This window comes from Chiloscyllium plagiosum, unplaced genomic scaffold (assembly GCF_037043375.1).
Source record: "Chiloscyllium plagiosum isolate Xiang-an unplaced genomic scaffold, Cpla_swu_hap1 HiC_scaffold_32, whole genome shotgun sequence".
In the NCBI taxonomy this organism is placed as follows: domain Eukaryota; kingdom Metazoa; phylum Chordata; class Chondrichthyes; order Orectolobiformes; family Hemiscylliidae; genus Chiloscyllium; species Chiloscyllium plagiosum.
In genome coordinates, this window is record NW_028270170.1 from 4,792,068 (window position 1) to 4,805,056 (window position 12,989).

Sequence of the window (12,989 nt, forward strand, 5' to 3'; positions counted from 1 at the left end):
AAATGGGAACATTAACCATTTGATTTGAGCACAATTTTAAAGATTGCTATAATTTCCCTGGGCTTTCCGCTGGTTTCTGTGCTCATTCACCAATAAAGGATTGAGGGAATTTGGAAAAGGAAAGATACAGGTTGGCTCAGGTTTCCAGCTATTTCCAGATCCTGAGAATTTTGATCGGAATTAGCTTTAAGGAAGGCTGCTGCCCTGCCGTGTGAGGCGGAGACTGGCAGTGCTCCCCTGGGTAATGAAGACAACATTCAATCACCGTCTTCCTGTGTAATGGACTGTGTAGATCACAAAGAAACAATAAGACACTACGGAAAAACGAGGCCTCTGTGGAAATACTGGCAGATGAGACTGTCTTTCAAAGTGATAGTGAAACCTTCTGAAACCCTGACTGCAAAAGAGAAAACCTTTTGCAGCAAATAGCAGATTGCACTAATTAACTGAGAGTGCTGTTCTCAGCCTAACATCGTAGACATTGATTACTGATCTCTATTATCTCCAAGATCATCCAGATAAATCAAACCCCATTGATGTGGCTTGTTGATGCTTACATTTTGAATGCGAGACCTCTGCAGTAAAGTCACATTTCCATCATTCTTGAGGTTTGTTTTTGTCAGATGGGGAGCTCCCAGTTTTGGAAGACAGTGAAGTCTGCAGATGCTGGAGATCAGAGTTGAGAGTGTGTTAATGGAAAAGCACAGCAGGTCAGACAGCATCCGAGGAGCAGGAAAATCGATTTGCCTGCTCCTAGGTTGCTGCCTGACCTGCTGTGCTTTTCCAGCAACACACTCTCAGCTCCCAGTTTTAACCACCTCAACTTTCCCCACAGAGAGTTTGTAATTTGTGTCTTTGCAGGATCTCCAAAGACTCTGCCACCCCCACCCACCCACCAACCAACCACATCCTCCTGACATTGGCTGTCTAATAGATCCATCTTGTCATACCTCACCTCCACATGCCTCAAGGTCACCCAATTGGACCGTGTCCGACTGTTGGTCAAGTCAGCTTTACTTCTCTATGGCCAATACTTTTGTAAGTCACAAAAAAACTGTTTGAAAGTAAATTACCCAAAAAAACCCTATTTTTTCATTGATTTGTTGATGCTTTTCCTCTTGGAGATCTGGTGCAAACAGTTTTCAGGAACTCAGCCTTCATTCCTGGAGATTCCAAGGTAATCTTAGAGGGTTGGTGACCATAATACCAATGGACAAAAAAAATGCTGCACTTTGTAATAATAATTCTGCACCACTTCCTTGATCACTTAACAGTCTAATTATGACCACGAATCCATTGTCAATTGTCGGAAAAAACCCATCTGGTTCACTAATGCCATCCTTACCCAGTCTGGCCTACATGTGACTCCAGACCCACAACAACATGGCTGACTCTTAACTGCCTTCTGGGCAATTAAGGGCAGTCAATAAACACTGGCCTAGCCGGTGACACCACCCCCCACCCAATGCGTGAGTGAACATTTAAAATAAAAATCACCTTGTCTACTTGTCCAGGAACCGGAATCCCCAATTGGATATTTAGGAGGGCCCCTCATTTTCATTTCCCTGGCAAGGATAAATTTCCTCTTTCTATTAAGCCCCATCTTAATTTGTAGAGATCTCGATCAGATCACTTCTCAGTTTTCCATTTCTTATGTATAAACTGAGTTCCAGTCTCTCCCAACAGGCATAAGCTCTTGGGTCTTGGGAGCAGCCTTGTAAACTCATTCCAGCTTGATATTCTTACTATAAAAGACCAGAATTTTAAGTGAGGTACCACATGGATGCCTAATTATAATTGAAGTGTGATAAATTTTGTTTTCCCCAGATTAGTTTCCATTGTGGCTGTAGCTACCTACCTCTCAGGGTTAAATGAGTTGAGAAAAGTTAGTGACAGCACAGATTATACATGAAGTAACACACCTAATTCTGGTTACAACACTCCGAAAGAGTACACAAATGCAGTGATGATAATCAACAGGAAAGGAACAAGAATGATTGCAAGTGCACAGGGGATGAGTTATGAGGAAAGATTAGAGAAGATTAAATTCTGTGCTGAGAAAGAAGGAAGTTAAAAAGAATCTTTCCAAGGTATACAAAAGAATAAATGATGTACAGATAAGATGAATACAGAATATTATTTCCACATAAGTCAGGTCAGAGGGACAAGACAATATATATTTAAATGAGTGAAGAGTAAATTTAAATCCAGCCCATCGCCCCATAGCTCATTGACTGACATTACCTGCAGGTCCCTGAATACATTAAATGCTCATCTTCCTGTTTCATACCTTCGCCCGTCCCCATCTATATCTCCTCCTCCGCACCAACATGAGCAGCCCACCTCCAGGCTCCAAACTTGATATCTGCCCCAACTTGGGATCCCTGTGTAACTCCAACCCTATTGGCTGCACAGTTAGCAATCATTACTTCAAACTCTGGATTCCATATTTGGAATCTCACCAATTCCTTTCACTTCCTTTAAATCCATCCCTGTCCTCACACCACCACCCCCTCCCCCCCCCTTATCACTGAGAAAGGTTTTAGCTTTTCTGAACACTGCCTCCTATGGTTTGAACACCTCCACCTTAAAACCATTAGGGACACAAGAGCAGGATTCAGCCATTCCTACACTCAAGAGTCATCGAGCACAGACTCTGCCCTGCAGCCCAGCCAGTCCGCTCTGTTGGCCAAAGAGGTCATGGCTGATCTGATCATCCTCAACTTCACTTCCCTGCCTTTTCTCCATAACCCTTGGTCCCCTCACTGATTAAACAGCAGCCTATCACAACCTTGAAAGTACTGAATGATCCAGCCTCTCCAGCCCTTGGCAGTAAAGAATTCCACAGATTCACTCCCTCCAAGAGAAGAAATCCTTCCTCAGCTCTGTCTTACATGTGCAACCACTCCCCCCCCCAATCCTTATCCTGAGTGTATGCTCTCTGGTCCTAAACCCTGCACAATGGAAAACAACCGCTCTGTATTTACCCTGGAAAGTCCTCAAAGAATCTTGTACCTTTCAATAAGGTTGCCTCCCATTCTTCTGTATTCTAATGAGAACGAACCAAACTACTCAACCCCTCTTCATAAGACAGTCCCTCCAGACCCAGGTTCAGTCTAGAGAACCTTCCCTGGACTGTCTTCAATTTGTGGACATCTTTCTTTAGATCAGGTACCCAAAACTGTCCACAGTGTTCCAACTGCGGTTTGACTCGTGCTTTGTATATTTTGGCACGACCTCCCTTTTTTATATTCAATTCTCTTTGAAATGAAAGCCAACATCCCATTTGCCTTCCCTACTACCCGCTGAATGCTAGCTTCTGTGGTTCATGCACAAGACTCCCCTGCATGCTGTGGCTTTCTGCAGTCTTTCTCCATTTAAATAATCTTCAGCTCCTCTACTCTTCCTGCTAACCTCCCAATTTCCCATGATATATGGCATCTACCAAGTTTTTGCCTTCCTCATTATGCTTCCATTAAGTGCCTTGGGACAGTTTTCAGGTGCTAAACAAATGCTAACCCTCATTGCAAAGTTAAAAATCACACAACGCTAGGTTATAGTCCAACAGGTTTAATTGGAAGCACCAGCTTTCGGAGCGCTGCTCCTTGATCAGGTCATTATACAGACTGCAGGAAAGCCTATTTCCCTCAGAGTCCGCAGCACGTGCCTATAAACGGAGTGGAGTCTGCTGCAGGCTGGCTAAATGCCAGGTCACATCAACAGGCTCAACCTCATTAATATTAATATTCTGGTGTGGCAAGGACTGGATGTAATGGCCAGAATTACACTCTCTCATTCTCTGCCGTACACTGTACTCAGAACAGCTCATTAGCTGCTGAACTGTGGGGATCTTGGCACTGTGAGAACTGACTGTCTAAACTCATTGCTCTTCAGACATTGCACAGGCATCCCGAGAATGAAACATTCCCCCCGTTGCTCTCTGCTGAATATAAACAGATCCCAGGGGTAAAGCTGTAAAAACCAACTCCTTCTTCATTTGACTATTCAGTACATTCACCAGGAAGGGGAAAAAAATGTTGCATTTCCAAAATTCCAGAAAAGGTCATGAGGGGAAAATGCTAAAGAGAAAGATTTTTAAAAAAATATACTGTACCTCTTCGTTTTTTCTCCAAATAACCCTGCTTCATAATACTTGGCAGGTCCTGGGCTGCAACTGTTGCGATATCTCCACATTGCACTACTGTATAAGAGAACAGAGGCAGAAAAATCAATAGTTCGCTCCCGTTTCACAATGTTGTAGATTAACAGTCTTAGCAGAGCTAACACTCTTAACCTAAATGTTGCCTTTGGAAGTCAGAGTCAAATTTTAACCCCCAGAAATCAGTAATTGTTTTGGATGCAAAAACAGACGTTGCTGGAAAAGCTCAGCGAGTCAGTGCAGAGAAATCAGAGAAACTATTCGGGTCCGATGGTCCTTCCTCAGGGCCTGCTGAGCTTTTCCATCAATATGGGCGGCACGGTGGCACAGTGGTTAGCACTGCAGCCTCACAGCCACAGAGACCTGGGTTCAATTCCCACCTTGGGCAACTGTGTGTGGAGTTTGCACATTCTCCCAGTGTCTGCGTGGGTTTCCTCCGGGTGCTCTGGTTTCCTCCAACAGTCCAAAAGACATGCAGGCCAGGTGAATTGGCCATGTAAATTGCCCGTAGTGTTAGGTGTAGGTGAATGGGTCTGGGTGGGTTGCTCTTCAGTGGGTCTGTTTCCACACTAAGTAATCTAATCTAAACTTCTGCTTTTATTTCTGATTTACAGCATCCACAGCTCTTTCAGTTTTTATTTGTTTGGGTGGGTCAGATGGGAGGTTCAATCAACCAATTGAATGACTTTTGGGTTTGATGGGGAATTGGGAATTGGGGCCATATCGAGGGGAGAGTTACTGGGCAGGGGAGGGGAATAGGGCTTACAAATTTACTAATGTTAATGAAGTTCCGGAGGCCCTGTGGTGCAGTGTGTAGCCTCCCTGCCTCTCAGCCAGAAGGTCCAGGTTCAAGGGCCACTCCAGGGCTTGGTGGCTGATGAAGGGGTGTGCGTGGTCAAGAGAGAAACAACAGAAGAATCTCCTGGCTGGCTTTTCTCAAAAAACCCCTCTGCCAGTGCACTGGTAATTCCTCATCAATAAGATTTGTCAAGGGATACTTCCTGCATTGGATGGACACAGCCAAAAATGAAGAACGAGGTTCTAAGAATGGAGGACAAGAGAGAGGAGGGAAAGGTGGGACAGGGAGAGGGAGGTACTGAAGGCCGGGTTTGACGGTGACACATTCAATGCTAACAGCTATTTAAACCAACTTTATCAGGAAGTAAAGGAGATTTGGAGGTGTCTAAATCACTGTAACCAGGTCAGAGTTGGTCTACAAGAGAGGACCAATAAGGGGTGCAAACTGGGGAAGAGGAGAAGACTTCTTTAATTCAGTCATGGGATTTGGGGGAGGCTGGATGGGGCAACATTTATTGCCCATCCCTAACTGTCCCATAGGAGCTGCTTTCTTGAACTGCTTAACTTGAACTGTATTTACCCACTATGCTGTTAAAGAGGGAGTTCCAGCATTTTGAGCCAGTGACAGTGAAGGAACAGCGATATATTTCCAAGTCAGGATGGTGAGTGGCTTGGAGGGGAACTTGCAGGAACTTGTGGTGTTCCCATGTATCTGCTGTCCTTGCCCTTCTCGATGGAAGTGGTCATGGGTTTGGAAGGTGCTGTCTGAGGAGCCTTGGTGAATTTATGTGAAGGAATAGGAAGGGTCAAATGATCATCTCCGCCTCCTCCTCCCACCCCCCTCCCCCACACAAGGCAAACATAAGAAACTAGGCAGGAGATTAGAAAGTAGGTGCTCGAGGGTAGAAATATCTGAACTACTGCTGGTGCAGCAGATACATAGAAACACCATCCTGTGCAAGCTCTCCCTCCAAGCCACTCTCCATCTTGATGCAACGTGCTAGAGTAAGCAGGAAGAAGGAGATAGAGCAGGTGAATGTGTGGCTGAGGGGCTGATGCAGAGGGCAAAGATTCACCTTTTTGGATCATTGGAATCTCTTTGGGTGTAGAAATGGCCTGTATAATAGGGACAAGTTCCATCTGCACTGGATGGGGACCAATATTATTGCAGGGTGATTTGCTAGAACTACTCGGGAGGCTTTAAACTAGTAAAGGGGATGGGGGGGGGGGGGAGAGACAGCAAAGTGATAATGAAAAAAGGGAAAGGCTGAGGCTGGTACAGGAGATAAAGGGGAGCAAGGTAAATAATCAGGGCAGACAAGAGCTTGGCAGAGAACGAGGTAGGTCTGATAAATTAAACTGCATTTACTTCAAAGCAAGAGGTCTGACAGGTAAGGCAGATAAACTCAGGACATGGTTGGGAACACAGGACTGGAGCATCATAGCAATTACAGAGACATGGCTCAGGGATGGATAGGATCGGCAGTTTAATGTTCCAGTGTATAGATGCTATAGGAAAGGATAGAAAGGAGGGTGAGAGAGGAGGGAGAGTAGCATTTCTGATTAGGGTTAACATTACAGCTGTACTTGGAGGGGGGATACACTTGGGAGATCGTCCAGTGAACTTATATGGGTTGAACTTAAAAAAGGAAGGGATGATCATCTTATTGGGATTATATTAACCCCTCAACACCAATAGCCTGCAGGAAATTCAGAAGTAAAATGTTGTAAGGAGATCACAGATATCTGAGAAAAATAGGGTTGTAATGGTAGGGGATTTTAACTTTCCAAACTTTGACTGGGACTGTCATATTGTTCAGGGCTTGGATGGGGAGGAATTTGTTAAGTGTGTACAAGAAAATGTTCTTATTGAATATGTGGACCTGCCAACTACAGAAGGAGCAATATTTGACCTTCTGTTGGGAAATACGGCAGGGCAGATGACGGAGGTGTTAGTGGGGGAGCACTTCAGGGCAAGCGACCATACATCTATTAGTTTTAAAATAGTGATGGAAAAGGAAAGAACTGATTAAAGAGTTAAAGTTATAAATTGGAGTAAGGCCAATTTTTAGGGTATTGGACAGGAACTTGCAAAAGTTGATTGGGAGAGGCTGTTCACAGGTAAAAAAGGGATAGTTGGAAAATGGGAGGCCTTTAAAAATGAGATAATGAGAGGTCAGAGACAGTACGCTCTGTTAGCGTGAAGGAATGGCAGGGAGGTGTAGGGAATGCTGGATGACTAGAGAAATGGAGGCTCTGGTCAAGAAAAAAGGAGGGAAGTGTCAGGTTTCGACAGCAGGGATCGAGTAAAACCCTAGATGATTATAAGGGCAGTAGGAGTATACTTAAGAGGGCAAAAAGGGGGACATGATATAGCTGTGGCAAATAGAATTAAGGGGAATTCAAACAGATTCTTTAAATACATGAAGGGCAAAAGAGCAACTAGGGAGAGAATAAGGGCCCTGAAAGGTCAGCGAGGCAGCCTATGTGTGGAATCGCAGGAGATGGGGGAACTACTAAGTGAGTATTTCACATCAGTATTTCCCTTGGAGAAGGACATGGACGCTAGAGAACTTGGGGAAATACATAACAATATCCATATTATAGAATGATTTGGAGATGCCAGTGTTGGACTGGGGTGTACAAAGTTAAAAATCACACAACACCAGGTTATAGTCCAACAGGTTTAATTGGAAGCACACTAGCTTTCGGGGCAACGCTCCTTCATCAGCTAGTGTGCTTCCAATTAAACCTGTTGGACTATAACCTGGTGTTGTGTGATTTTTAACTTCATATTATAGAAGAGGAGGTGCTGAGGTCTGAAAATGCAGAAAGATAGATAAATCCCCAGGTCCTGATTGGGTGTTTCCCAGAACTCTGTGGGAAACTAGGGAAGTGATTTCTGGGCCCTTGCTGAGATATTTGTAACATCAATAGCCACGGCTGAGGTGCCAGAAGACTGGAGGTTGGCTAATATGGTGCAAACTATTTAAGAAAGGTGGTAAGGAAAAGTCAAGGAACGATAGACCTGACATCGATGGTGGACAGTTTGTTGGCGGGATTCTGAGGAACAGTGTTTACATGCATTTGGAAATGCAAGGACTGATTATGGATTTGTGCATGGGAAATCATGTCTCACTATTTTGACTGAGTTTTTTTTGAAGAGGTGACAATGAAAATTGATGAGGGCAGAGCGTCAGACGTTGCCTGTACAGACTTCGGCGAGATGTTCAACAAAATTCCAATGGTTAACCAGATTAGTAAGGTTTACTCATATAAGATCCGGGAGAGCTAGCCAACCGGATAGAAAATTAGTGAGAAGACAAGAGGCGATGGTGGTGAGGTGGGATGTTGTTCAGACTGGAGGCCTGTGACCAGCAGTGTGGCCACAAGAATCAGTGCTGGGTCCATTGTTTTTTTCGTCATTAATATAAATGATTTGGATGCAAATATAGGAGATACGGTTAGCAAGTTTGCAGATGACACCAAAATTGGAGGTGTAGTGGACAGCGAAGAAGGTGACCTCAGATTACAACAGGATCTTGATCAGATGGGCCAATGGGCTGAGGAGTTGCAGATGGAGTTTAATTTAGATAAATATAAGGTGTTGTATTTTATTAAGGCAAATTAGGGTAGGACTTCTACAGTAAATGCTAGGGCCTTCGGGAATGTGTCAGAACAAAGAGCCCTAGGGGAGCAGGTGCATGGTTCTTTGAAAGTGGAGTCACAGATAGACAGGGTAATGAAAAAGGCACTTGTCTTCATTGGTCAGAGGATTGAACTTAGGAGTTGGGAGGTCATGTTGCAGCTGTACAGGACACAGGTGAGGCCATTTTTGGAATAGTGAGTACAATTCTGGTCACCCTTTGAGAGGAGGGATGATGCTAAAACTGAGAGGGTACAGTAAAGATTAACAAGGGTGATGCCAGGACTGATGGTTTGAGCTATAGGGAGTGGATGAATAGGCTGGGTCTGTTTTCCCCAGTGCGTCAGAAATGAGGAGTGACCTTATAGAGGTTTATAAAATCATGAGGGGCATGGATAGGATAAATAGACAGAGTCTTTTCCCCAGGGTAGAGGAGTCCAAAACTGAGGGCCAAGGTTTAAGGAGAGAGGAGAAAAATTTAAAAGGAATCTAAGGGTCAACTTTTTCACGCAGAGGGTGGTGTGTGTATGGAATGAGCTGCCAGAGGAAGTGGTGCAGCCTGGTGCAATTGCATTTAAAAAGCATCTGGATGGGTTTTGAGGGATAGGGCAGTGTTTTGCAACACGTGCTGACAAATGGGACTTGGTCAGATTGGGGTACCTGGTTGGTGTGGATGAGTTGGACTGATGAGTGGGTTTCTGTGCTGTATGACTATGATTTCAGAGTAGCACCATCACAGCTAACAAACACATGTCTTGCTCACATTTTGGTCAAAAGTGAATGGGCGATAGGACAAAAAGACCAATAAATACATATTTAGAAAAACAGCATTGAAAACTTAATGACTTCTAACTGGTATTGAATACTGACATATGCAGAAAACAATGACCTTTTAATATTCCATAATATGTTCAGAGACTCCCTAGGTGTCTACACAGTCTCAGTCATTGTTTGGTTTTAATTCTGCAAGATCTAAGCTGTGACGGGAACTCTCCCAACATTCCTCCTGTCAAAGTGCACCTGTAGAGATGCAATAGAGAGGTTCCTCAAACAGAGCCCTCATTAGGATTCTCCACCACAGTCACTACCTTCACTGTCCCTCCCAACACAAGACACTGTGTAGTTATGGGAGGACACAGAGTTCAATCAACAGTTTGCAAACATCTTTATATCAGCCAAACAGGGGCTTTTCCAAAATGGTAGGAGATGGTTCATGGGCTCCCAGATTGTACACAGAGCTGGGGGTGAGCACTGTGGTGGTTGGTCTGCCTGCACTCCATTTATTGGGGGTGCCTAGAATGGGATTCAACACAGACTTTCCTGTCGAACATCAGTGCAGAGGGAATGCCGCACTGTCGGACGGTCAGCGCTGAGGGAGTGGGCACTGTCGGAGGGTCAGTGCTGAAGGAGTGCCGCACTGTTGGAGGGCCACTGCTGAGGGACTGTTGCACTGAGGGAGTGGGCATTGTCGGAGGGTTAGTGCCAAGGGAATAGGCGCTGTCGGGGGGTCAGTGGAGACTCAGAAGTCCTGAAGAAGGGTTATCCTCGAAACGTTGACTTCTGCACCTCCTGATGTTGCCTGGCTTGCTGTGTTCTTCCAGCCTCTAATTGTCTACCGATATTTTGAAGTACACAGGGATATCATCCCCAATGCCCTGATCCCTCAATCAACATCATAAAGGAGGAAACAGATGATCAGTCTTTATCACATTACTGTTTGTGGATGTTTTCTCTGTGTCAATTGGCTGTCACATTTCCTACATTATGTCAATAACAACATGACTACAACTGTTCCTCATTTGTTTGAAATATTTTGTGACGTCCAGAGATTGTCAAAGGTGCTATGGAAATTCAATCCTTGGGGTATTTTGATGTCATAGAAGAGACAGAAGCCAAGGCCCAGAAACCTCAAAGTGAAGATTCATTACAATTTCAAAATCATACATTTACTTTTCAAAAGATTGATGAATTATAATGAAATGTTCCTCTAAGTTCTGGAATTCTAGAAATTTGATCTCACTTCATGTTCATGGAATGCTCCTGAATATTTTTCAGTAACAGGGTAATCCCCCTCACGGTCAACCAAATAATAAATGTATTTCTTCAATTTAGTCAGAGATGTGTATATTGCTGACTGGGCTAATATTTATTACCCGTCCCTAGTTGCCCCTTGAGAAGGTGGGGGTGAGCTGCCTTCTTGAAATACTGCAGTCCACCTGCTGTGGGTCAACCCACAACATCCTTAGGGAGGGAATTCCAGGATTGTGACCCAACAACACTAAAGAATCCTGGAATTTCCCTCCCTCAGGGCATTATGGGTCTACCTACAGCACATGGACTCCAGCGGTTCAAGAAGGCAGCTAACCCCCATCTTCTCAAGGGGCAACTAGGGACGGGCAATAAACGCAGGCCCCAGCCAGCAAAACTAAGTCCTAGGAGTGAGTTTTAAAAATCTAACAAGAGAATCTAACCACTCTCCTATGAGGTTTAATAATATTATCGTTATTTAATCCCCCACTATCAACTTTCTGAGGTTTACCATTGACCAGAAACTGGAATGGATCAGCCATATAAATACTGGGAGTATGAAAGTGGATCAGTGACTGGGAATACTTCAGTGTATCGCTCAGCTCATACCTCTTCAAAGCCTGCTGTAAAGAGCACACGGTTTTATTTTGTTTATTTTTGGACTAAGGAAGGGAGATCCTGCTTTAAAACAAGGAGACCACCTAAAGACAGGACAGCAGTTTTAGAAATCGTATTTCCTAGAGCACAACACAAATTATGTTCAAAGTTGCTTTCCCTTGGAACAGCAGGAGTGAAAACAAAAAGCAACACCATGGAGTTGAATGGAATAACTGCTTGACAATAAAGGTCTTGATTGGCTTCTAATCAAGTGGGGTAAAAACAATGACTGCAGATGCTGGAAACCAGATTCTGGATTCGTGGTGCTGGAAGAGCACAGCAGTTCAGGCAGCATCCGAGGAGCAGTAAAATCGACGTTTCGGGCAAAAGCCCTTCATCAGGAATACCAAGTGACAATAACTAGTGTGTGGCCACTGCAGCAGAGAACCATCAGTCTGTGCAGAAAAAGCACCAAACTCTCTCTCTCTCTCTCCCCCCACCCCCTGCCCCCGGAGCAGAAAGTCTCCAGTAACAGCTCACATTCTTCCACTCACTGTTCTATACAAATCTCCCACTGAAGGAGGAATACAACACCTTTAAAAGAGAAAAAAAGGGAACCTATGGGGCAAGTCTTTTTTTTTACATAAAGGGTGGTACGCATATGGAATGGAGCTGCCAGCTGAAGTGGCTGAGGCGGGTACATTTAAAAGGCATTTGGACGAATACATGGATAGGAAAGGATTAGAAGGATATGGGCCACGTGCAGGGAAATGGGGTTAGCGTGGATGGACATTTTGGTCGGCATGGACCAGTTTGGATCAAAGGGCCTGCCGTGTGCTGGCGACTCTGACTCTATGAAAGTATGTTCTCTCAACCAATGAAAGAAAGAGAGCACTGATGCGCAAAAAACATGATGTTACCAGCAAATAACTAGTGGGAACTAGGGAAAGGAAGCGAAAGAAAACAACTCATGAAATCCTGTGGCCCAGCCTGGTGCTATTGAACTGTGTCCCCTGATCATTTGTCTTCTTTTCTTTTACCAGCCTAAATATCCATCTCCTAGATGTTGAGAGACACAGGCAACTTAAGAAGGGATATATAGTTTCAGTTGTGGAGTTAGAAGTTAATAATTCCACTGTTTAAAGATAATTTGTTTGTAAGAGTTTTTTTTAAGTACAGAAACCTGACGAATGGTTTAACAAGAGTTCAGCAGTCAGGTAATGTGAGGGCTTCAGGTAGTCTGACTGAATCTTTGTACATTTATGATGAGTACAGGAGTAGTGGGACCTGATTCCCAGTGCACTGCCCCAGTGGGTCATGGCACTGTCTGTTATATACAAGGCAGCAGTCAGGAATGTGATGGAACACTCAACTGCTAACTGCAACAGTAGCACTCAGGAATCTCATCATTGTCCAGCACAAAGCAATCCTGTTTCATTAGCACTGGATCCACTGTCTTCAACAGTCACTCGTTCCACCTCCAATGCACATTAAGCAGCAGCATGTACCATCAGCAAGATGCACAGCAATCACTCTCCAAGGCTCCTCTGACAGTACCTTCCAAACCCACCACTGCGTACCACTTTGAAGGATGACAGCAGCTACATGGGGAGCACCACCTTTTGCAAGTTCCCCTCCAAGCCATTTGGACTTGGAAATATAATTGCTGTTCCTTCACCAACACCAGCTCAAAATCCTGCTACTTGCTTTCGGAATAGCATCATGGGTGTGCTAATTCCCCATGGTCTGCAGCGATTCAAG

The 12,989-nt window shown here is 44.4% G+C and overlaps 1 protein-coding gene across 1 annotated transcript in view; it reads right to left on the reverse strand.

Annotated features, from left to right (window-relative positions):
* Positions 1–12,989, reverse strand: part of LOC122539733 (src kinase-associated phosphoprotein 1) — a 397,172-nt gene that overhangs the window by 155,483 nt on the left and 228,700 nt on the right. The window contains exon 5 of the mRNA XM_043674766.2: positions 4,115–4,201. Within this exon, the coding sequence (XP_043530701.1) occupies positions 4,115–4,201 (87 nt within the window). The remainder of the gene's footprint in view (positions 1–4,114; positions 4,202–12,989) is intronic.